This window comes from Rissa tridactyla, chromosome 14 (genome assembly GCF_028500815.1).
Source record: "Rissa tridactyla isolate bRisTri1 chromosome 14, bRisTri1.patW.cur.20221130, whole genome shotgun sequence".
Classification (NCBI taxonomy): domain Eukaryota; kingdom Metazoa; phylum Chordata; class Aves; order Charadriiformes; family Laridae; genus Rissa; species Rissa tridactyla.
The window spans coordinates 11,049,623-11,074,421 of NC_071479.1; the positions used below are offsets into that span (position 1 = coordinate 11,049,623).

The 24,799-nt window shown below is 58.1% G+C and overlaps 1 protein-coding gene across 2 annotated transcripts; it reads right to left on the bottom strand.

The window, feature by feature from the left end:
• Positions 1 to 807: 807 nt before the first annotated feature.
• On the bottom strand, positions 808 to 8,393 carry LOC128917699 (glutamine synthetase). 2 transcript variants are annotated; one of them, XM_054221091.1, is made up of 7 exons: positions 8,379 to 8,393; positions 7,995 to 8,170; positions 7,291 to 7,452; positions 5,412 to 5,558; positions 4,395 to 4,522; positions 2,986 to 3,185; positions 808 to 2,706 (listed from the first exon to the last, which is right to left on the bottom strand). In XM_054221091.1, the coding sequence occupies exons 2-7, from the start codon at positions 8,158 to 8,160 to the stop codon at positions 2,385 to 2,387; spliced, it is 1,125 nt and encodes a 374-aa protein (XP_054077066.1). In that variant the 5' UTR covers positions 8,161 to 8,170; positions 8,379 to 8,393; the 3' UTR covers positions 808 to 2,384. The 2 variants fall into 2 exon arrangements, with proteins under 2 accessions (XP_054077066.1, XP_054077067.1); XM_054221092.1 differs by lacking the exon at positions 8,379 to 8,393 and adding an exon at positions 8,317 to 8,337.
• Positions 8,394 to 24,799: the final 16,406 nt, after the last annotated feature.

Here is a 24,799-nt window from a genome sequence, read left to right on the forward strand (position 1 = left end):
AAAGCCCTGGATAAGGGTACCTGCAGCAGCCCCATCCCAGGGAGGATTCCGTCCGGGGGTCTGGCACTGCTCCCAGCCTTTGTGCTCCAGCACGGAGCACCAGGCGATGCCGGGTGCTCCTCCCGGCACTGCCCAACCCAGGGATGAGGATGGGGACGGGGACACCATCCCCCCTCATGGCCTCAGGCCCCAGCCAGGGGGGCTCCGCTGGCTGACCCCCCCTTCGCCAGCAGCAGGCACACCGAAATTATAAGAAAAGCTCTTGTGGGAACTTGCCGGTGTCCTCGTTTCCCCCGTGCTGCGGGCCCTGTGGGTGGGAAACACTCCTGCTTTAGGGAAAAAAAAAACAACCTGGCATATGGTTTCTGGCCCATTTTGGCCTCAAAAAGTACAAGCGAGAGCTGTGTGTTGGCAAAGGATAGCATGGAAGTGTTCAGGCACACAGCAGCTCCAGCCGCACCGGGACCAGCAGGCGGCATCCCCAGCAAACAGCGGCCAGGGCTGATCCCAGCTCAGGGAAAATCCCCGGTTGTGGCTTTGGGTGAGTTCTCGGATCTCCCCTTCACTGTCCTCCCCCAAAGAGGAGGGTTTCCTGCCAAAGGGGAATCACAGGGTGACACCCAGGTACAAAGTGTTTAGATGTGCCACGGTGCCATGTCCGGCCAAAGCTGTTTGCGTGTTGGCAATTCGGATTCAGATGATTCTCCGAATTTAGCAGGGGCTGTGCAGCACAGCGTGATGAAAGCTGAAGTACTTTAAGGCACTGGTGCAGTCAGGAAAACAAACATGAGCCTTCCTGCTCCAGATTTAGCTCTTTATTGATTTTCCAGCTGCATCCAGCAGTCGCTGTCCCAGCGCTCAAATTACCCATTAAAGGCATCATCGAAATGAGAGGAAAACAAGACAGCACCGTGGTTTTGATGAAAAACGTTGAACATCCCAGACAGCAATTTCTGGAAGGAAAATTTGTCCTTCTGAGGGTGGGGACCGGATTACATTTATTCTTGAACAGCTCAGAGACAACGAGGGCTCCTGGCTGCTTGTGGTCCAGGACACGACCACCTCCCCCGGCTCCCGCTGCCCTGGCTCCCCCCTCCACTGGCAGCGCCGTGACCTGCAGGAGGGACTTGGGGACCTCCATTTCAGCTGGTCACCTGCGTCGGATTCAAAGATAAAGGCAAAAGCAGTTTCAAAATCCCCATGACTGCACTGGAGCGGACACGACGTCCCCTGTCCGTTCATGCTGCTGGTACCACTCTCCTTCAGGTAACCCCCCGCTGGTGACTGCAGCTGGGTGGCATCCTGCAGGTCTGTCCAGGGACCTGACCTGCCTGTTCAGGGGGTCCCTGTCCCCTGCGCTGGCATCCGATTCCTCCCCACAGCTGCAGCATGGAGGGACCCCAAGGGCCTGGCCAGTGGAGATCCTGTTGACACCCCATCTACACGGAAGTGTCCCCACCTGGGGGCTTTGCTCTGTGAATAAAATCTATGATTCCCCCCGGCAAAGACATTCCAACCCCAGGAGCTGTGCCACGTCCCTGCGGTTCAGTGGGTCAGGGCGCTGGGGTGCAGCAGGGGGACGTCCCCAGGGCTCCCCTCCCTGAGCCAAAGGTGTCCCTGGAGAGGAGGGCGTGCTGTGCCCAGCGCGGGGCTGGCTTTGCTGACTCAGCAGCGCACACCCTGTGTAAACGCCCGCCAGCTGCTGCCCCGGCCGCTGTTTGCTCAGCCTGTGCCGCTCTGTTTGCCTTTCGGGGGATCACGATGGAAGGAGATGGCCTTTCGGCCACCGGCAAATGGGGTAACGCAGCTCCAGGCACCTGCCCCAAGGATCCTCCGGCATCTCCGCTCCTCCAGCCCCTGCGCCCAGGGCTGGTGCGGGCTGCTCTGTGGCTGCAACCCACCAGCAAGACGCAAACGAAATCCTCCCTGGACCTCTAGGAGCTACAGAAAAATGCACCCGCCGCAGCATAACCTGGCTGCCACGCAGCCAGGAAAATTATTTATTACCATTTCCTTGCAACAGAGATACGGAAAAAAAGCACCCGCCCTCCCCAGGTGCAAACAGCAGCAGCTGCAGCTTCCACGTAGGGATCTATGTACATCACAGTGTAAAGTCCATCGGGAAAAAATTCAATCCAAGTTTTAAAAAAAAACAACTTCCCCACATATGACCTAAAACCAGGAACCAGAAAAAAAAGTGGTTGAGAAAATAGGTTGGGTCCCTCCCTCTTACTATAAAATATATATATTTCTAAGGCAACGTTTCACAAAATCAGAAGCGAGGTTCCTAAAGAGTCTGAACTTGCAGCCGAGGACACCAGAGGGGCACAAATCCCACGTGAGAAGCTAGTGTAGAAACGAAAACCTCCACCCACCCCACGGCCTCAGTGGTCAGCATAGTCCTTGGTCTCCACCCCGGTCTCATTGAGCACCGTTGTCCTCATGATGGCCTCAGTGACTGCATAGGGGTCACAGTTGGCCGCCGGCCGCCGATCCTCGAAGTAGCCGTAGCCATCCTGGCCGACCTGGCGCGGGATGCGGATGCTGGCGCCTCGGTTGGCCACGCCGGCGGAGAACTCGAAGATGTTGGATGTCTCGTGGTGGCCGGTGAGCCGCCGGGAGTTGTCCCTGCCGCCCCGCGGGTCGTAGACGCAGATGTGGTAGTCGTGCCGCTTGCTCAGCTTCTCGATGGCGGCTTCGATGTGTCTGCGGGAGAGGAAAATGGGGTTGGGTTTGTCAGTAGGTCCATTTGGGGGGTGTTCCCATGGTTGGGAAGGCTGACACCCCCTCCTTCTGTGCAGGGACGAGGACAGCCCCGGGGACATTCTCAAACGACCAGCTGCTTTTAAACTAAAATGAGCTTGGACAGCCCCAGCCCTGCCCGGTGCAGCCACTCAGGTACAGAGATACGCGAGTTATGGGGAGCCAAGAACACCCCAGACCTCCCAGGTACATCCCAGGGACCCCCCCCACCCCAGGACTTACTTAAGACCCCCTTCTCTCCGCATCTCCTCGGTGCTGTAGTTGGTGTGACACCCGGCCCCGTTCCAGTTGCCGGTCATCGGTTTGGGGTCCAGAGTAGCCACGACCCCAAAGTCCTCGCAGACGCGGTGGAGGATGAACCGAGCCATCCAGAGGTGATCCCCCATCTCGATGCCTTCGCATGGGCCCACCTGGAATTCCCACTGGAAGAGGCGAGCGGATGTGCCGGTGAGGATGGGCAGGTTTGTACCTCCCCAGCCATCACATCCCCGCCGCCCCCCGGTGAGGGCTGCCAGCCTGGGGTACAGCTGAGCTTTACCCCTCGAGAATCAGCAACGGGGATGAGGAGCACCAAGTTAAGCAACAGGACAGCTTTGGAATGCAAAAAAAATGGGAATAAACTGCTCATGACACCACAGAGAAAATTTGGGGGTGGGGGGTGGGGGGTGGGATGTTAATTAAAATGGAGGTAAATAAGCACCACGCCTGCCTTTGAGGCTGATGCTGGAGCTGCTGGTGTGCTGGACCCCCCCAACCCACACTGCAAACAGGGCAGGGGACTAACGAGGAGCCTGTTCGTCCTTTCCGGGGCTGCTGCTTTCCCGGCCGGAGCCGGGGTTGCGCCACCCACGGTGACTAAGCAAGGGGTGACGCATTTACGGCTACCGGCATGGCCTGGCTGAGACAGAGCCCAGGATGCAGAAAGCAGCCAAGAAGGACCCTGAAAAAGCCAGGGCAAACAGCAGGGTTGTTAAAAGTCCTGCCTCAGCCACACTGCAGATAAGCCCCTCCGCTTATCGCCGCCACATCAGCAGCAGGAGAGTCAGCGATTCACAGGCTGCAGGGCCGAATCGCCGTCGGTCAGTCTGGCCGCCTGCCTAATGCAATCAGGGACTCCCTCCGGCTAACTCCTAAATAAATCCAATCCCCCCCCGCCCCCAAGCTGCTTCCCAAGGCCATATCCCACGGGGTATAGGAGCTCCCGGGGTAGAGGAGCAGGACGCAGACATCCGTCGCTCCACATGCTGCTCCTGCAGCCCATCCCGGCTCACCCTGTGCCCCACATCCCTGCTCCAGAGGGGAAGGAAAGCTCGAGGGAGCACCCAGCTCCACACGGGCTGCCAGAGCCCAGGCTGAGCCGTGCGAGGAGCCCGCTGCGGTTTGGCTGGGCTGAGATTTCACTTGCCTGCCCCAAAACGCAGGAATTTGCACGCCAAGGTGAGTTAGGAGAAAACCAAACATGCGCATTTTCATCATGGCAGTGCAACCGCTCCTATCCAGGCAAAACCGATGTGGGGAGTCACTGGGTTTGGGATCCCAGAGGAGCTGGGAGTTGCTGGGGTTATTCCAGCCTCACACTAACTCATATCCCTCCCTGGAAAGTGGGGCTGTGCGGGGCCGTCCCCACCTACCTGGGAGGGCATCACCTCCGCGTTGGTGCCACAGATCTTCACCCCCGCGTACAGACAGGCCTTGTAGTGGGACTCCACGATATCACGCCCGTACACCTTATCTGCTCCAACCCCGCAGTAATAGGGGCCTGGAAAGGAAAGAGGAGTCGCCACCCAAGTAAAGCTTTTGGGAACAACAGCAGCACTGCAGAGTAATCCCACCACTCCCACCAGGTCCCAGCCATCATCTGCAGAGGATTTATGGGAACTAAATGGTGCTACCCTCCACGGTGCATCGAGCCACCAACCCCTAGTCCAGGACGAGCAGCACGAGCGATTCATCTGCGCAACCTCAGCTTTATCTGAGCAGTTCAACAGGACTTGTAATGCATCAACTGGGAGGGGGCCAGGAGATAAGGAAAGCTTGGCTCGATCTGCCCCATGGCACCTCGCTGACCCTCTGAGCACATCAAGTGTCCGAGATTGTTCTGACAACAGCCGACATTGTTCATGGCTAGAAAACTCAACTCGCTGTGGTTTTATGGGGCTCTTCCTCATTCAAGCAGGTCAGATGAAGATCTTCTCCCCGCCTGGGGGAAGGGAGATGTTGAAAGTGGCCAGCCTCCACAAAAGGCTGGTTAAGTCAGGTTGGGAACCCCCTGGCCCTCTCCCAGGAGGCAGCTGAGGCGCTTGGGGCTTGTTTGCCGCTGCAGGAGGGCACGATGTGCCGGCCCTTTTCTAAACAGCCACAGGGAGGAGGTTTTTTCAGCCCAGATCTCCAGCCCTTGCCAAACAAGTTGTGCAGCTGAGCTGTTTGTGTAACTGGGGTCCGGCGGGAGCGGCACTGCCGGCCGGCTCAAGTGAGCTGCGGGCACCCGGCGCTCTTGGCAAATGCTCCTGACCTCATTCCGGCTCCTGCCCGGTGTCCACCGCGATGGGAAAGCTGTGCCCGAGGTCGGGGACGGGATGCCTGCTGCCGGGCAGCAGCAGGGTGGGAGCCGAGGGGAGCACGGGTTGGGGAAGGGAGGGAGCACTTACCCTGCGGGCCAGGGAAGCCGTTGTCGGGCCAGCCGTAGGGGTGGCCGTTGATGCCCAGCAGCGTGTACTCCTGCTCCATCCCAAACCAGGGGTGGCTGTCCTTAACCAAGTCCATGACCTTCTTGCACGTGTGTCTCAGGTTGGTCTCTGGGAGCAGAGAGGTCCGGGTTAGACCCACACTGTTGGCAAGCACCCACCATGCTCCGCTCCAGCCCGCCCAGAGGTTGGGACTCCACCACTGCCAAGCGCTTCCCACAGAAGCCTTAAGGAAACCGGTGAGCAGATCTCCCCCTTCCTGTGATGCTTCTCTGCTCGCCTGTTTCCTCCTTGCAGAGCTATTCCATCGCCACAACATCAGGCCACAGGCCATCACCTTCTCCCCAAACCACCACTGATGGTCCACGAACATCCTCCTCTTACACACCGAGAGACCAGGAGCCATATCCCACACCCTTCCTACAGACATCCAGCAGATCTGGGACAAGGGACTATATATCTTCCATCACAACTTCACCGCCATCCTCTTTCTACGAGTCTCTGCTTAATTATCCTAATGTTTCTCCTGCTCCACATTTTTGGTCAGCATCCAGGCTGGCTGACCCTGGCGTGGCCCTTCGTGGTGGCAGGGGTGCTCAGGGCAACCGGGGCTTTGCCAGGGAGATGCAGACATCCCGGAACGATCCTGACATGGGACAACGTGCCAGGCAAGGGGACTGAGAGTTTGGACCGAAACAGCAGGGCTGAAAAACTCTTGTCACAGGGACAGGCAGCAAATTCTGCCTTTAAATGGCAATAAGAAACCCCAGAGCAGCTGTGACATAAAGCCCAGGGCGTGGGACTGGAGAGGAGCCGTGACACCTCCCTTGCACTGATGGGAGAACTGGGGAAAGGCAGTTGCCCCCCTACAGCCCTTAACCTCCATGGAGACCCACCCTGGAAACAGCCGGGGGGTGCCCCGCTCTGCTCTGCGGGGTGTCGCAGGGCTCTGGGCTGAGCTCTCTGCCCCGTGCCAGCCCCAGGAGCTCCAGGGCCAGGGGCTCTTTACAAACCGCTCCAGCAGAGGAGCTGCTGGGCAGAATCCCGGCCAAGACGCTTCCCCCACCGCTGAAAGGCATGACGCTGTTTGAAGAGGAACCAGCCCCATCTTTCACCATCGCTGCCCGCAGCCTCTCCTCTCCCTGGCAGATGTGCGCACCACCCCCCGCAGATGCCGACTCCCTCCCCCCACGCACCCAGCGGGGACATGGCCCTGCTTTTCCAGCAAATAACCAGTTATTTGCTGGCAAATAACCCCTCTGGGAGCCCCTCAGCGTGTCCCTGCAAACCAGCTCCCCCTCCTCTGTCTGGGACTTTATCAGACGGACGGGACAGACGCCGGGACTGCAGACTTCTGCCTGCGGTGATAAGACCAAGAGCGGCGCGCTCCGGGGCTGCTTACAAAAGGTCACCCCAAACCAGCCCGCACCGTCCCAGCACCTTCTACCTCATTTTCTGCAGCCACCCATCAACAAGGAGAGCGGCCACAAACCCAGCACGTTAAAACCCCCTGCTGCTTCCAGCCCCAGCTCTTCTGCCATAACCCGGCGGCTGGGTGTGCTTGGGCTGTAAAGCCGGGTGACGCCTTGGGCGTGCTCGAGTTGGCGAGTGCCGCGAGCTCCACGTCTCGCTGCTCTTCTCCTCGCCCTGCGCCGCCAAAACAGGTTCCTGCAAACAACCGCCACCACCAGCGCTTGAATTTCGGAGCCTGGGGCCAAGTGCTCGGTGCTGAGCTTGTCCCCAGTGCCAGCGGCACAGAGCAGGCGGTCCCTCAGAGGGACGGCACCCTAAATAACAAAGGGGTGACCCCCGGGAGCCAGGGGTGCATGCCGGAGGTGCTCACCTGCGGGTTTCCTGTTGTACTTCAGCACTTCGCAGAGCACCAGCTTGTTGGGGTCCAGGCAAAAAGGGTCCCTGAACATGCGGACGGGGACCAGGAACATGTCGCTGTTGGAGCCCTCTGCCTGCGCCGTGCTGGAGCCATCGAAATTCCACTCAGGGACATCTGCAAGGCAGGAGGGGGACAGAGAGGGGAGTGGGACTGGGAAAAGCCCTCTCTCACACAGATTTTGCCAAGTGCTGGTGGCTTACACCCGGGATGGAGCACCCAGAGGGCACCGAGTGCCAGGGGACGATGGCCACAAAGGTTTTCTCGCACATCCCCAGAGCCCAGTGGGGCTGATCCCTGAGCATCTGTGTTCACCCCCCCAGCACCGTCGGGGCACAGCCATTTCACCTCCCTCCGCCAGATCCCATCCGGATGCCAACACGTCTCCACGCCTGTTTGCCCGGTGGAAAGGGGCGAGGATCTCATCCTCCCCTTCCCACCCAGCGCTAATGACAGAGATTATGGATTAAGCAAACCGCAGCGACGCAGGCCAGATATTTACCCTGCCATTTGATATAACCCCATGAGGCAACCGCAGCCAGTGCCACGCAACCAGGGGCAGCAAGTGCCAGCTCCCACTGCCCAAAGCACCCCAAAGCTTTTCCCCAGTGATGCTCGGCGCCTTCCACCACGCCAACCGTCATCCAGAGCGGCGTTACCTTCGATGCTCTTGGGTTCCTTGTCGAGGGTCCTGCTCTTGCAGCGCACGCCCTCGCCGCTGCCATCGATCCAGACGTAGGTGACCTGCACCAGCCCATCCTGGGGCAGCCGCATGTACTGCTCCCGCACCAGCTTGTTCAGCCTGGAGCTGTGTGACACCGACATGGCGACGGCCCTGCGAGAGTGTGCAGGTGAGTGCACCGTCCCCCCAGCCCATTCCCCTCCCTTTATTTTAAAAGCAACCCCTCCCTTAAAAAAAATAAACCACCACCACCACCCTCCCTCCCGGCCGCCCCCGCGGGTGCTCGGCGCTGCACACACAGCCCGGGTCCGGCTGCCCCCTCCCCGCCGCCGAGCGGAACGTCCCCCCGCGGGACTCGAACCCGCGGCCCCGCCGCTCACCGGCCCCAGCGCTGCCCGCGGCCGCGCCCGCCGCGCTTTATACGCGGCCGCGGCCGCCCCGCGCCGGGAGGCGGAGCGGGGGCGGCCCCGCGCCGGGGTCCGGCCCCCACCCCGGGGGTTACTGATTAAAAACGTTCATTATGATATTTTTATTTCTTATTAAAATGTTACTTATTAAAAGCAGTACTTCTTGCATTGTTAAAACATCGTTTTATTAATAAATGACAAGTTACTTGCTAATTAAGATGCAATTTATTAAAAAATAACAGGTATGACTCATGGAAAATATTATTTACCACCTCGCTGCGCTCCCTCCTGGCGCTTTGTTTTTGTAGGGTTGCCCTCTTACGTGCCAGCGGGTGTTTTGTGCCCCCCGCAGCCCTGCTCCAGGGCATGGGACGTGGAGCTGGTGTGACCGGCACGGTGTGCTCTCCCCCGGGCACCCCAAAAACCTCGCTGGGACCGTGTCCTGTGGAGGTGAGATGCCTGGGAACGGATTGGGGTGCCTGGCTGTCCCTGGGGACAGGGGCAACCAAATGCTTGGGGACGCTGACAACCAGGACCCTGGGGACCCTAACACCACCCCTATCCCCCCACCCTGCGCTGGACACCCCAGGGACGACTCCTGCCCCTCGCGTTGGCAAGGCTGCACTGTCCTCCGGGCACAGCCACCCCCTCCGCAGCGAAAGGGCATCCGAGCTCTGAAGGAACGAAAGGCTGCAGGGATTGCTGCTGGGAAAACACCAAAATCACCCCCTTCAATCTATAGATTATTTAGCTAAAGTGCAATATTTTGCATTTTGAAGCACCGTCAGCGTAGTTAAGCACCTTTAAAAACAAAAATTATCTACACGTAGCAATGGCTCTGGTCTGATTTAGTCAGCTAAAAAAACAAAGCCATCAGGTGTGAATTTGAGTAGATTATTTCAATACAGCAGCAACTGCCAACCATTGAGCTGAACCCAAATCTAAATTAGATTAATTAAACGGGCCGCTGCCTTTTCAGCGTTCCGCGGGTACGGTGTGACAGGGTTCACATTTGTTCGAGCAGACAGATCCGAAAGGTGCCAGCGCGGGACCGGCTGCGAGCGCAGACGCGGCACAAACAGCCCGTGCCGGCGCCTCCCGCGCCTTATCTCCAATGCGCCGATATTTTTTTTCTGGGAGGAGGGCAGGATGTCAAATAAACCCCCAGCAAACCCAGCCAGGTGAGCACGCCGCAACTCTGCAGCCTCAGTTTTTCAACGTTACAAGAGGAGAAAAGGCTTCAAAGCATGACGGGGCTCCAAAGCAGTTTGGGGTTTTGCTAATTGCCCTGGTCCTTAAGGCAGACTCATGCCTGCAGCCGCCTGACTCACCCCCAGGAATGTTTTTGTGCAAAACAGTAAAACGTCTGCACTGGGGCAGCTAAAAAAAAAAACCCCTTCATGCTTGACGTCCCCCTCCAGAACACGTCCTCGCCAGACACAGACCCACAAACTGTCCCCCCATCACACCTCCTCGCCGGGCACCCACCCCAAAGCCCCAGCTCTGGTTGTCTTCTGAAGGTGTTTTGGTCCCGCGGGCGGATAAACAGCTCGGGGAGAAGCCCGAAAGCATCTGTGATTGCACAAGAACCAGGAAATGAGATTGGCAGAGAGAGAAGCAAAACTTAATTAGCAATTTTGGTCGCCGGGTGGTGACATCAGTGGCAGCGGGCTGCGGGAAGGCCAGACGTCACCCGCCCCATCGCCCGCAGGCACTGGCCTGAGCGGAACCCGGGCGAAGGAGGTTGGCACCCCGGGAAGTGCCCGAGGGTCCCCGGAGCAGTGGTGGCAGAGCCGTGCGGGTCTCCTCTGTGTCACTCATGTCCTCAGTGCTGCCCGGGTGATGCAGGGTCTCCCGTAGCTGAAACCAGGGTGCAACTCGAAAGCAGCCACCTCCCTCTCCGGGGTGTTTTAGGGACACAGCCACGAATGTGGCTGCAAAGCTCAGCGTTTCCTCATTCCTGTTTGGAAATAGTCCCAAGCAGGGCAGCAGCGCAGGAGGAAACATACCCCTGGGTGTGCAACCCAGCAGCGGCGTTTCCCGGAGGCGTTGCAACACGCGGCCGAGCCAGTGTGAGCCACGGACATGCCAGAGGCTCTGCCGGGTCCCGTGGCCCCAAGCGCCCATCTCCATCCTGCTCAGGGACCTGGATCCCTTGGGACTGGCTTCGGGGCTGGTGAAACAAGGGCTGATTCTGAGCTTTCACGAAAAGCAGGGAGGACGGAGATGGACCTGCATCCCATGGGAAGCATCGCAAACCCAACTGGGGAGATGTGAGACACATCTCCAGAGCCTGACACGTTGCATCCTTCATGGCAGACAGCGGGACCAGCAACGGTGTCTTCATGGGAGATGCCAGGGTTTGCCTAAGACCCTGCACCTCCCTGAGTCAGCTGGGTACGGAAAAGCTTCACTTTATTCCCAGTGAAAGCCTTGGCTTCCCCCTGGATGTGCCCAGTTGTGCAGAAACACCCCAAAGCACGAGAGGGCTCAAAACCATGGAGAAACGAAACAAAATTCAGGCTGTGTTGATGCTCACTAGGAGCTGGGTCTGGGGAGCAGAGCTCTGCTTTGAACGGCTGGAACCACTGAGCACCAAAATCCCCAAACGGGGAAGACAGAATAAACACGGATAATCCCTCACCTGGTCAAAGCCCATCCGGTCCCAGGAGGGCAAACACCGTGTTCGCCCTTTTGGTGGTTTTGTTTTGTTTTGTTTTACAGCTGTTTGGGGGCAGCAGGGACGACGCCAGCCTGCAGGCGCACGGCCAGGGCCCCATCCCTGCCCAAACACCCCAACCGAGGCCACTCACCAAGTATATGATTGATGCCGAATTCTTTCATGTCAAAAGGGATTTAAGTAAGTGGGGAAAAAGTATTTCTGCCATCCAGTGTTGGACACCCGCTCATTCAGGTTTTTCTCTCAACCTCGGGATCAAATCTTACCTCGCCGCGGCCTGATTCCAGCCATTTCTATAGCACCAACTCTAGGTTACGCTAGTGACGCCAAACACAATTCACACCTGCATCCTCGAGCCTCTTAAAGAGTATTTTATCCCCCAAGCAAGCCCCAGCTGAGGCGCCCCACGCTCTTTGCAATCAGCGGGCTGCTGCCTGCTCCCCTCTGCGCCAGGTACAGTAAATATTAACCACCATGAGGCACCCGACTCGGAATCAGCGACTGGCCCAAGGTCAGGGGACCGGAGGCGCTGAAGGCAGGAGGGGAGCAGGGATGTCCTTGTACCAGTAAAAGGTCACTGATTAAATCCCCAGAGGACTTTGCCGAGGACCATTTGGAGCTGTGGCACAGCACGGAGGGGTTTCTCCAGACAAAGGGCAGCAGGAAGAGAAGCTGATTCCTGATGTATTGCCGCAGTGCAGAGCAACCATCGCCTCCGCCGCGGTGGTTGAGACGCCATCCCAGTACCCACAGGGATCACCCGGTGTTGCAGGATGCAGTGGGGCTGTTGCCTTTCCTTTTTTTTTTTTTTTTTTAGACCTTTTTTCTTTTTTACCTTTTTTTTTGGGTGACAGCCATCAAGCTGCAGCCAGCGATGCCCGGAGAGCTCTCCTGGGGAGACCTGCCCAAGGCCTACATAAAACTCTCCGTTTTTATCTCTGACTTTGAGACTTTATCGGCCTGAGCATTTTCCAGCCTTGCCAAGATACACCAAAGATATTATTTAAAAGCCTTAGCAAATTTTCCAGGTTGAAAACCTTCAGTAACACGACAGGCTTTACCAAGAAGGGGTTAAACACAGACTAACTTACCTCCTGGGGTGACTTTTAACACCTTCATACCAGAAGCTGCAGCAGGGCAGGGACCTGGGGCTGGGGACCCTACGGTTTGGTTGCCAGGTCCCTCCCCACGACTGCCTGGGAGGGATCACCCCCAAGCAGGGGGGAAAGCAGAAATATTGGGATGGAGAGTTTGGTTTTTACTCTAAATGATCCTCTAGGAGTCAGGATGCTGCTCAGAACCGGGGGGGGTTTCACCCTGCTTGTCCCTCTCCCTGCGTGCGGCGGGTTGAGCCCCAAAAGCATCTCCTGGAGCGTGGACTGACGAGCCCCAGGCAAGAGCTTTCCTCTCCCCGGCTTCGGTCCAAAAAACTTTGTCTCCTGCCCAAACTGTTTGATGGGGAGATTAGAGGGGAGGCAAAGAGCAGGGTCGGTGTGGGGGAGCCCGGCACAAACACCATAAAGGGATTAGCGGGGCTGCGGGGGAGAGCGGCTGGGGATTTTCCTGGGCTGGGGAAGAGGCGGTTTTCTCCAGCCGAGGAAATGTGAGGGGGACGCCATGAAGCAAGGCCGGCGGGAGGGTGTGCGTGGCCCAGCAGTTCTGCAATCACCGCCTGGGGTGCTGCCAGGTGCTGGGATGCGGCAGGAGGTGGCCAAGGTGGGTCCGATCAGTGCCGAAGGGTTTAGCAGAGATCACCCAGCACCGCGCTCGGGGGGGGGGGGGCTGCGCTGGCATTTTCCCGTCCCCAATACACGCTCACGGTTACACTTTTCCTACAAAACAGCTGAACTGACAGTTTCCCTTTGCAGTTAAAACACATTTAAGCGACAGCAAATCTCCTTATGTCTAGATGTTTGCATCCAAACCACTTTCTCTTCATTCAAGTCACGCTGCTGTACCTTCTTCTGTACATACTCACACACATATAGATACATAAACACATAGACAGACTTCTTCATGCCTGTCTTAACAGAACGTGCCTGGGGAGCCCACAGTCACAACTCAAACAGTATTTTGATGGCCACCAAAGTGCCCAGCACCAGCCCGTGTCCCTCCTGTGGAGCTGGGTCCTCCCGCTGACTCATCCCACCCATCTTCCCCCCAGACACGGGCAAAGCCAGCGGCAGGAGAGCCCAGCCAACGCACCACTTGTTCCTTCCCCAGAGGAAGCCCCCAAACCATGATTTTCCTCCTCTGTCCCCCTGGGAGGGCTTCAACCCACTGGCGCCTCCAGATCCACCAGAGCCACCCCAGTCCAGGCAGGGGAAGCCCACGGCAGGGGCTCTCCCTGGGCACGGTGGAGTTTCAAACTCTGTTCTGAACCAAGCGAGGAGGGATTTCAAGCAGGTCCCTGCTGTCCTTCAGCCTTCACGCACACACGAGGGGGTATCTGGCCTCTCCACCTTCGTAGCCAGAGCTAAAGCACTCATCCTGGAGGAGCTCAATGCCAATGCGGCGAAGTTTTGCCCCTTCCTCCGCAGGCCACCCGGGCTGGTTTTGGCAGCTCCTTGCTGAGCTGGTTTGGGAGGACGCCCTCCCACGCTCACACCTCTCCCGGGCGGCCGCTGTGGGAAGTGAGGTCTCCTCGCGGCAACGGGGAGATAACACCTTGCAACACCTACCAGCTTTCAGGAGCGAGGAACTTACTCAAGGTCGCAGAGAAACCCCGTTGCGAAGCCAGTGATTCCCCTCCAGCCCCGCGGGTCTGGTGTGAGCTGCCAAATAAAAGCCCAAGCTCCCTCACAGCACAGACGGTGCAGTAGGGTCTCTTTGCAGGAAGCTCCTAAAAATTATTTTGGAGGTTATTTTCACCTTCAGGGATGTGGGGGGGGATTTGTTAGGGTAAGGTCGCTCTCAATAGGCAGCAGAAAGGGCTCAGAGAGGAGGGGACGGGGCACGGGCTACCCTGAGCATCCCCATGCAGCCTCCGAGCATCCCCGCTCCTCCAGCCCACAGGCAGAATAAAACCCGGGTATAATCCCCAAGCAGTTTCCCCCTGCAAGGGTTTTGTTTGAATTTACTTTCTAATCCCCTGGCAGTCACTTTAGGCCATAGCAAAAGAAATTGGGAGGGGGGGGTGGGGGGGAAAAAGTCCATGCAGCACATGCACAACCTTGGGAAGCCAAAGCGGATGGGGCCGATCTCCGGCCAAGCAGGTACAATTTGCAGATTGCCGGTGCAGGAAAAGCAGCACAGGGCGGCTCGGCACGTGTAGGAACACAAAACCCGTTAGAGAGGCGAACAGCTGGGATAAATTTCACCCAAGCCTTCCTCTGGGTCACCCACAGCCCGGAGCCGGGGAGGAAAGGCTGCCTGCAGGAGCCGCACACCAGGGCTGCCCCGGCTCGCTGAGGAATGGGTAGTGGGGCCAGGGCACCCAAGGGTTTCTTGGTCATCAAAAAGGACCAACTTCCCTGTACTCTCTGCTGAGATGGACCTGTCGAGCTGTGACTCATGGGGAGAAGTCCCTTCTCATCTCTTTAGAGAAAAATCACGAGCTGGAGCTCCCCCCGTCGCAGCCGGGAGACCTGTCCCATGGGGGTCTCCCACAGCTCCCAGCTTTTTCTGCAGGTCTTGGCTTCGGCGACAGGACTAAGGGTCCCATTGCTGCCCAGTGAAATCCCTCGCCAGGCTCCAGCCAGCCTCCCAGGATGCAAATCCAGGGGATTTTTTGACCAATTCGACCAATTGATTTTTTTTTTTTACCAATTTATTTTACCAAAACTAAAGCTCAAAGCACCTCAAAACTCCCACAGCAGCAAAGCACTCTGAGCAGAGTCTCTAAATAAGCCACGAAACACCAAAAAGATTAACTACCACTTATCGTAAATAGGATTATAAGCACCAGCAAGCGACGCACCCGAGCAAGACGGCCGGCTCGCCGCAGCCTCCTCGCCCAGCTGGTTTCCCAGCCTATATCCTGTTTGGCAACCCGATTTTGCAGTCTTACACAAATGCAAAGCTATTTCACTTCCCTCGCTGCTCACATCAAGCCCTCGCTGATGCCAGCCCGGGCGTTCAAACCAGGGTGACTGTTTGCCGGAGTCATGAGGGGTTGTTTTTTTTTTCCCCCAAAGAAAATACGAGGAGGATCTTTGTTGGTGGCTTTTGTTATGTCCGTGCTTACCCAAAAACAGTGTTTTTTTCTGCAGAAGCAATGTCATCTCATGCAACCACGTGCTTTCAGGGAGCTGGAAATGTAAAGGGGAAAAAAATTTAATTAAACACTTTTAAGGCAATTCTTACAGCTTGCAGGATTTGGCCCTAGATACACAAAATAAGGCTGTCTTGAAGAGGTGCCATGTAGTGTCTGAGCCATTAGTGCAGCTGGGCAGACATTTGAGGGGCAAAAGCTTTGTTTTTTGAAGAAAAACACCTCATTGCCAGCTAATTGCAGCCTTTTACACAAACAAAAGGCAAATTCTGGCAAAAATTGACTTTGAGCTAGCTCAGAGTGAAGGAGCCGGGTGCGCTCAAGCGCTCTGGGTAGCGTGGTTTGAACTCGCAGAGTTTCCAACTCGTTTCGTATCCTGCAAAACTAAAACCAGAGGCGCCCCCCTCAGAAGGGCTTTCATGACAGTTTAAAACAAACCTGCCAGCCCTAGAGACTCCCTTGTTCTGGGGAAAAAGGCCCACGAAGGACTTCATTTTGGTCTCGTTTAACTCATTTTGCAAGTAGATTAATTCAAAAGGAATTACTTTTGGTCCCTAGCAGAGCGTCCCCATCCACGTTGGCCTTCAGCCCCTCCCAGCAGAGATTTAAGCTGATGCACATTTGCTTTCCTGCGACAGCAACAACCATCCCGGAGTTATCTGCCCTTTTCGGTGCTCGTCCTGCGCCCCCAACATGAACCCCCTCCAAAAGCTACTGAGACCAAAACGCAGCTTCTTTTGTTGCCCAAACCTCGGGAACCTCTCCCAGCGCTGCCCTGGGTGAGCTGGCAACACAACCCGCATCGTAGCAGCTCTGCAGAGAGAGACCTGGGAGTCCTGGTGGACAACGGGATGACTATGAGCCAGCAATGGGCCCTTGTGGCCAAGAAGGCCAATGGCATCCTGGGGGGCATCAAGAAGAGTGTGGCCAGCAGGTGGAGGGAGGTCATCCTCCCCCTCTGCTCTGCCCTGGGGAGGCCACAGCTGGAGCACTGGGTCCAGTTCTGGGCTCCCTGGGTCAAGAAGGACAGGGAACTGCTGGAGAGGGGACAGCAAAGGGCCACCAAGGTGCTGAGGGGACTGGAACACCTCTCTGATGGAGAAAGGCTGAGGGATTTGGGGCTCTTCAGTCTGGAAAAAAGACGACTGAGGGGGGATCTTATCAACGCTGATAAATACTGAAAGGGGGGGTGTCAGGAGGATGGGGCCAGGCTCTTTTCAGTGGTGCCCGGGGACAGGACAAGGGGCAACGGGCACAAACTTGAGCATGGGAAGCTCCACCTCAACATGAGGAGGAACTTCTTTGCTGTGAGGGTGGCAGAGCCCTGGCACAGGCTGCCCAGAGAGATGGCGGAGTCTCCGTCTCTGGAGACATTCCAACCCTGCCTGGACGCGTTCCTGTGCCACCTGCTCTGGGTGACCCTGCTCTGGCCGGGGGTGGGACTGGGTGATCTCCAGAGGTCCCTGCCAAGCCCCACCATTCTGGGATTCCATGATCATCACCTGCCCCTTGGGGCTTTTTCTGCCTGGCACAACTGGGGACATTATTGTGCCCATGGGTTTACCCTGCCTTAGCCAATTAGCAGCCGAAAACAAAAAGCCAAACCAATGGCATGAGGCAGAAGAGCCCCAAGGCCAGGGTGGGCACAGTCACACACAGCAGCCCCCACGTGTGTGCAGGCAGGGGGGGGTCCCAGGTCTGGGCCTCCAGCCTGGCCAGGGGGGCTCCAACACTACAACATGGCCAGAGACACCCCGACACATCCAGAGCTGGTCCCTGGGAAGCTCCCTGTGCCGGCTGGTGTAGGGTGACACAGCAGCCTTAACCCCACCCCGATCCATCACCCTGGGCCACCCCTGCCCCTCTCTGCAGCCTCATCCCCTTTCCCCGTTTTACTCCCTGAGATGGGGCAAAACATCATGGAGTCATGGAATGGTTTGGGTTGGAAGGGACCTTAAAGATCATCCAGTTCCAGCACCCCACCATGGGCAGGGACACCTCCCACCAGCCCAGGTTGCTCAAAGCCCCATCCAGCATCCCTCCAGCACCTTTCTCTCCAGCTACCCCAAAATTTGGCAGCAAAATCCCCTTGCAAGGAACTTATTTGTCTCTGCTACCCCTTTCAATTGGCATCTCCAGAGCCGATGGCCAGTGTGCTGCTTCCTGCATGGCCGGAGCAAGGCCTTAAATCAACCCTCTCTTCCACCCTCTGGCTTCATAAGGCTGCAAAGTCACTAATTACTCCTTGCTCATTAATGCAAAATGGTCTGGGACCGGTGGTGCTTCCTAATGGGCTGCTCACCTCCCAGCACAGTTGGCAGGGACAGTTTAATTACAGGTGTAATTTCTCTTGTGTCCAAGCTGCGGATGGAGCCAGGGGCTCTGCTGCCCTCTTGGCTAAAGGCTCAGGTGGCCACGGGACAAATCAGAGCAGAAAAAGTCATGGAGGAAAGTTGAATTTAGCGTCCTGCAGGACTGAGAGCCTGCCTCAGTGCTGGATAAACCTTTCGAGTGTTTCTCTGCCCCTTCGAGCCTGACCTGACCCCCATTCCCGCACACTCGGTCCCTCCACTGAGCCCTCTCCAGCTGCTCCATCGCCTGCTTTGGCTAATGGCACACCGGGGACTTCAGGGGACAACAGCCCCGGGGAGGGTGATGGCAATGCTACGCCAGGAGCGGCTCTGTATGAGCGTGGAAGGGGCCCTTCTCCTCCCCACAGCACCCAGCCCAGGGCAGCGCCCCTCCTCCAAACCTGTGGGCATCCTGGCTTGTCCTCCGGGATTTCTTCGGCCTCTTTCTGCCTGGGGATCCATTCATCCCATTGCACCTGCAGGGAAATGATTCCTGGTTTTCTACGCTGCAAAGATGAGGACAATTAATGGAGATTTTAAAGCAGCCCCTAACACAAGGGGTTTTATGGCCCATGGACCAAACCCGCTGCTGTGACAGCAGGGACACAGCAGAGGGATGCAGGGACAGGCATCTCCCCGGTTCAAGCAAGAGGCTTCCCTCTGCACCAGTTTTCTTTCCAGCACTTGGATGGGCAACAGAAAGTCCTGCCCATGGCCAAACACTGGCCAAGGAGCTGCAGGAGACTGGGGGCAACGGACAGCAGTGGCCAGAGGGAAAGGAGAGAAACAGCAAGGCCAAGCAAAGCATCGCTTCTGGGTCAACGAGGTTTTCTCTGTGCTCGGCCGGGGTAAGACAGCAAGAGCTCATCCCTGCGCTGGGCTCAGGTCCTGCCATTATTGGGTGGGTCTGGGAACCAGAGAGCAAGTTTGTTGGCCAAAAAACAGCATCTCAGTTGCACAGGATTCCCCCCCAGCCCCATTTTATTCGCAGGTAGCTCAGGACTCTTTGGTGATGCCTAGGGATCCACCCCGGCAGGGCTTTGCAGGAGAAGAGCTTTGGAGCTGGCACACGAACCCTGGCATCGCCAGCACCCTGCGGGAATGACTCAGTGCAGCACCAGCAGCCCACCAAGGGGCTTTGCTAAGCGTGAGGCACCCAGGAAGCAAAAATAAACAAGGAAAGTTTTTTGACATTTTTTCCCCTCATTTCAAAGCCTCACTTGCAAAGATGAACCTCAGCTACTTCTGCGTCCGCTGGGTAACACACACCAAACAGGACCAACGAGAGGGGCCCTGCGGTGCTCCAGCCGCTGAACACCCCTTGCACGAGGTGGCTTTGTCATGGAGGGGGGAAACTGAGGCATGGTACGGACCAGCCCGAGCTGCCAGACACTGCTGCCAGCGCGATCAGCAGCAACCAGCTGTCCCCAGCCCAAACTGCCCCAAGAACCATAGTGGTTTGTTATCTCTCACTATTTTTATGCAGCCCCAGCTGCTGAGGGACCACCAGCATCCGGTGAGCAGGATAGCGCCGATGCAGGATCCATCCCAGAGAAGGCTTGCCGGGGGGAGGAACGGGGACGGCACCCCGGGGCCCAGCCTTTCCCCTCTCCCCCCGCGTTACCTTAAGCGAGCTCTCGGGGCTGAACTCCTCTCCCTCGCCCCAAGACCGACTGCACGGAGCGGAAAGCCACAGCCCCATCCCGGCACACAACAGAGCACTGTGCGGAGTGGGTGTAATTATAACATGGGGGTAAAGGGGATGACCCAGCTGGCCCTTTCCTCCCCAGCCAGCGGCTCTGTAGGGATCAGCCCTGCCCCGAAGCAACCCCAAGCAGCAGAGCCCTGTCCCACTTGGCTTGGGGACAGGGACACAGCCAGAGCTATGGTGTCTCCAGCATCCCCTACCTCCAGTCTTACCTGCGGCAGGGTGGGAAGGACACAGCTTCTCGTTTCATGGGGTCAAAGTAAATACGTGCTCAGCTTGCCCTGGCTGAGGGGGACCAGGCTGGGTGATGGCAACAAGGGCAGTCCTTGGGGTTGCAGAGGGTCCCCCAGGAGGACTGAGAACAGCCCCATGTGCGGATCCAGGCCTGCTTCAGCCTCCCAGAAGCCAGGCAGGAGGAAGAAGAGGGTGGCCCAGAGCAATGGATGCAGGAGCCAGAGAAGCTTGAGGAAGGGCAATATCCCCCATCCCACAAAGCCAGTGTCATCCTTACTCCTTCGGGGTCCACCCAACCTCCCCAGATCCCAAAACATGATGAGACCCCTGCAGTCCGGAGCAAGGCCCACAGCCAGCCAGGTCCTGGTGCTCACAGTAAAGGTCTGCAGCCCTGCCCAGCATCCTTGGGCTGGCCAGGGCTAGTCTCTCCCCTGGGGCTTTGTGCCCTTGGGCAGCACCTCCAGCTGCGGGGGATGATCACCCTCCATCCCACACCCACACCTCCCAGCAGTGTTGCGGGGGCAGTTTGATGCAGCCCTTGGGAGTGGGGAATGGTCTGGCATGAGATCAGGACCCCCAGCCCTGAAGATTTCCCAAGCAGAGGAAGAAATCCCTCCCCCAGCTCCCCACACTCAGGACTGGTGACAAACTTCAGCAGCCGAGGGCAGGGAGGGAAACTGAGACAAGGCACGATGAGGCCTTGCAGCCAGCTGGAGGAGGTGCTGGGGCCACGGTGGTGTTCCCTGCGTCTCCTCCTCTCCGAGATGGATTCCCCCGGCGAGGCGAGCTCTCCAGGGCACCCAGCATGAAACAGAGTCCCAGGAGCTGCACGATGCCCGCTTGGCCTTCGTTGCCTTCCAGCTCCTTGGTGGGGTTGCAAACAACCATTTCTTGGGTATTTTCTCCTGAGGCAAAACACCAACTACCTCCAGGCCCAAACATGGCTCTTGGCCCTCTGTTTTCCCTTTCCGCAGGCGTGACCTGTGTTTTCTCCAGCCGTGTGGGTGCCTGAACAGGGGTGACCTTGCAGCACTGGGCTGGGGCAAGGGATGCCCTCAGCTGCTGCTGGGTGCAGGCAAAAAGCAGCACATCTCCGCCCCATGACGATGGCCCAGGGCTTCCCCGTGCTGCTGCTGGGGAGGGACAGCCCCCGGCGACCTGCCTGCCAGTCCCATGGTGGTGACTGGCACAGATTGCTTTAGCTAATCCTTTTTTTAGCTGGGCTGGGCTTGGAAAGGCTGGTACTTGGCCTGGGGCGGTGAGACGCCAGGGAGGCCGTGGGTGTGGACCAGCCGTCACCTGCTCAGGGCATATCGGGGCGATGCTGCTCCCCGCAGGACCGCACTGACCAGCAGCACACACCAGCCCCAACCTAGACCCCAGCAGGTTCACAGGGTGCAGCTGCAGCTGATAACGGGGAGCCAAGAAACCTTGTCTTCTTCTAGACAGAAACGGAGGGGCAAGGCATCCAGCAATGGCTCCTTTCCCAGCAGAAGTGGGTTTGGGCCGCGTTTGTGCCGCTTTTGGTGGGAGTGACCCCAGCGGTTGCCATGAGCCAGCCCGGCGTGTGGCTGAACAGAGGCCGGGGGGCAGGTTTCAGTGAATGGGGTTTATTTTAACCAAAAATGGTGCCAGGAACATTCAAAGGCATCTTTTCACACAAATCCCTCTTGCAAACATTTATTCTGCCTGAGTCTCCATCAGCAAGCACCCGCAGAGGTGCGCTGGCCTGATCCAGAGTCCTCCCACCAAGACAGGAGCTTTTAAAGCTGCTTTGGTTTGTGTTGGAAGCCAGAAAAGCCACCACAAAGTTCCTGGTTGGCAGGTCTCAAGGGACACGGCATTTCAATCTCCAGCCTCTGGCTCCCTGCAAGTAACCCTCGACGACAGAGCTGCAGGTTTTCCTAAGTCCACTTTCTGGGTGTTTTGGGTGCAGAGCTAAACTGGAAAATGCAGCTCATCCCCTCCAGAATGTTAAAGCTGCTTTTGTGATTTGGAGCCTTCCGCTGTTGGGTTTTGAGATGTTGGATGAGCTGTTGGGGCTGGCTGAGCAGAGAGTGAGCTGGATTGAAAACTGGCTGAAGGGCCAGGAGGGTGGTGATGGGTGGCACGAAGTCTAGTTGGAGGCCACTGACTAGTTGTGTACGCCAGGGGTCAGTCCTGGGAATCCTGTGTCAAGGCCTCTTTAACATCTTCGTCAAGGATCTGTGTGATGGGGCAGAGTGGACTCCCAGCAATTTTTGCTGATGATACCAGACAGGGAGGTGAGGCTGAGATGCCAGAGGGTTGTGCTGCCATCCAGAGGGACCTGGAGAGGCTGGAGAAATGGGCTGGCAGGAACCTCCTGAAGCTCAACGAGGAGGAGGAGGAGAAGTGCAAAGTCCTGCCCCTGGGGAGGAACAATCCCAAGCACCAAAACACGCTGGGAGCCACCCAGCTGGAAATCAGCTTGGCAGAAAAGGACCTGGGGGACCCCAAGTTGCACCTGAGCCAGGAACGTGCCCTTGCTGCAAAGAGGGCTAATGCCACCCTAGGCTGCATTAGACAATGTATTGCCAGTAGGGGAGGGTAGTGGTCCTCTGGGCTTGCTCTTCTTGAGCTGGGCTCCCCAGCAACCCTCCTGCTGTGTATCCCTGGAGACGGGGGCCACCTCAGGCCGAAGCGAACTGACAGGGCTCTGTGAAGCCACTGCCAAGGCCCGGGTGGCTGATTTGAAGCACCAATGCTGAAGACACGCCAGAAGATGTGGGGGATGGAGCGGGCAGTGACGTTGCCGTGAGCCCCGAGGCGTGTGCTGGGGCTGCAGGGCTGCTGGGGCGAGCGCTGCAGACGAGGACGGGCCATGGTGGCATCCCTGCGCCATGCATTAGGACATCCCCCGGCCATGCATTGTGACATCTCCCGGCCATGCATTGTGACATCACGGCCCTCGGTGCTTATATTGGGGCACCCGGCCTCTCCCAGCCGGCTCGTGCGTGAGTGCTCCAGCTGAGCGTTTGGGCGAGGTTTGGAGTGCGGAGCAGAAGCCTTTGGCTCGGTGCTGGGCCGGTGCCCTGGGAGCTGGTGACTGCAGCTCTCAGTGCCCGTCCCCGCAGCCACTGCAGGTTTTTCCCCGGCCCTGGCTGGCTCAGGCAGCCGGGGCAGACAGGAGACGCGCTTGCTGCAGCAGAGGTGAGCTGTGCGGGAACCTTCACCCTGGGGAGCTGGGCGGGTTTCCTCCTCCAGGGACCTGGGCTTCACCCCAGCCCTCCCTGGGCCAGGCATTGACCGTGGCCTCTCTTCCTCTCCTAGCGGGACACCCGCCGCTGCAGCGTGCCAGAGGAGGAGGAGTCCGTCCCCACCAGCTCTCCACAGCCCACCGCAGCGTGTGCTGAACATGGCCACGGCCTCGGAGGAGCACTGCCCCATCTGCCTTTACACCTGGAACAACGCAACCTGTCCGGTGCGATGCGACCACCGCTTCTGTTTCAAGTGTATCCAGCAGCGGGCAGAGATCGACCCCGAGTGCCTCGTCTGCAGGAGGAGGACAACGGTCATCCAGCACTTGCTGCGCGGGGAGACACTTGAAGAGGATGCGACAAGACCACCTGCGGCATCCTTGGGCAGGGCCGAAGAAGAGGGAGCTTATGGACTGCCACCTCCAAGAGCATCCCAGGTACCCCGGCCAAGCGATGGGGATGCAGAGCTCCTGGGCGGCCTCCACGCCATGCAATGGGGGAGCCTTTTCAGGAAGCACCCGGCTCTCCTGCAGCTCCTGTGGCCCTGGCTGCGTCAGGAGCTGGGCCGCATGTTTGAGGAAGATCCTCCTCAGGCGCTCATGCTGGAGGAGATGGTCCTGAGCGCCCTGCCCGTCTACGGCCTGCACGAAGGGCACCTGGTCGAGGTGCTGCGGGCAGACATGGGAGTCGGCACGATACTGTTCGTGCAAGGGCTCATTAAGTTCACGGCAGAACACCTGGAGAGGCCAGCCCACCAGATCCTGCGCCAGGACGAGTGCCGTGCTGCCAGCAAGTCGCAGGACAGCCCTGGGGCCGCCGTCGGCTCCGCTGTCTTCAGCTGGCGGCGGGAGTGCAGTCCTGGGGCCAGCACGAGCTGGGTGGCCTTCCAAGAAAGACTGGAGGGCAACCTGGTGGTCAGAAGCACCTCTGCTGGCTTCTACGAGGCAGGGGAGTTCTGCGTGGTGAACATGACCGGCTGGGCGGACATCCAAGGAGGACGGGAGTGCAACCCCGGGGCCCACACCAGCTCTGTTGCTTTCCGCGGGGGACAGGAGCTGGGGGAGGCTGTGGTCAGTGCCTCTGCTCCCAGCCGGGGCAGGAGCTGCTCACCTCGGGGGCCCCGGCGCCCTCTGAAGAGGAAGGCCGACAGCTCCCAGGACTCGGACGCACCCGCCAAGAAGCCACCACCCCGCGGATGCTAGAAGAAGACCCTGGCAGCTGGCAAAAGGAGGGCTGGGCCAGCAGCGGGGCCACGTGCCGACCCCCACGGGCTCCAGAAGGCCCTGCTCAGGACTCCAAAACCTACCTCTGACAGCAAATAAAGACATCCTTATCCCACCCGTGCTGCTTTCTCCCCTTTTTCCTGCTGCTCCTGAAGGCCTACGGGGTCCGTCTGGTGGGAGAGGGGCTGGGCCGATGGACATGGTCCATTGCCTTGGGCCATGGGTGCCGGATGGTGCCTGTAGGACCTCTTCAGGCCTACGGGGTCTGTCTGGTGGGAGAGGGGCTGGGGTGATGGACATGGTCCATGGCCTGGGACACGGTCCTGGGCACCTAGCTCTGGGTAGCCCTGCCTGAGCAGGAGAATTGGACCTGATGACCTCCAGAGGTGCCTTCCAACCTTAACCGCTCTGTGGAAGAGGAAGAAAGCTTTCACAAGTCAAGGCAGCATCCAGTAAATGCCATGAGAGGGGGATGAGCCGAGCTTTGGCATGGCATGTTCAGCCAGGCTCTGGTTAGGTTTTATCATCTCCTAAACAGGAAGCACATTTGCAAGTCATCAGCCAAAACTGTGGGGAGGTGGCCATCATTCCTGCTGGGCAAGTGGGCTCTGCCAGTGCTGGCTGCACACACACCAGGTTGGTGCTGCCAGGATCCTCATGCAGTGGGTGAAATAGATCCTCAGTCCTGTCCAGCGGGGCGAAGCTGAGGGCTTTCCCCAACCCTGTGTCAGCAGCCAGCCAGCCAGCC

Bases quoted from the DNA above. Each gene is read 5' to 3' on its own strand.
- LOC128917699 (XM_054221091.1), bottom strand. From the start codon at position 8,160: ATGTCGGTGTCACACAGCTCCAGGCTGAACAAGCTGGTGCGGGAGCAG. The intron at 3,186-4,394 runs GTAGGTGGGGAC...CGCCTCTTCCAG, and splicing joins CGGAGGTGATGCCCTCCCAG to TGGGAATTCCAGGTGGGCCC. The intron at 2,707-2,985 runs GTAAGTCCTGGG...CCTCTCCCGCAG, and splicing joins CGGAGAGAAGGGGGTCTTAA to ACACATCGAAGCCGCCATCG.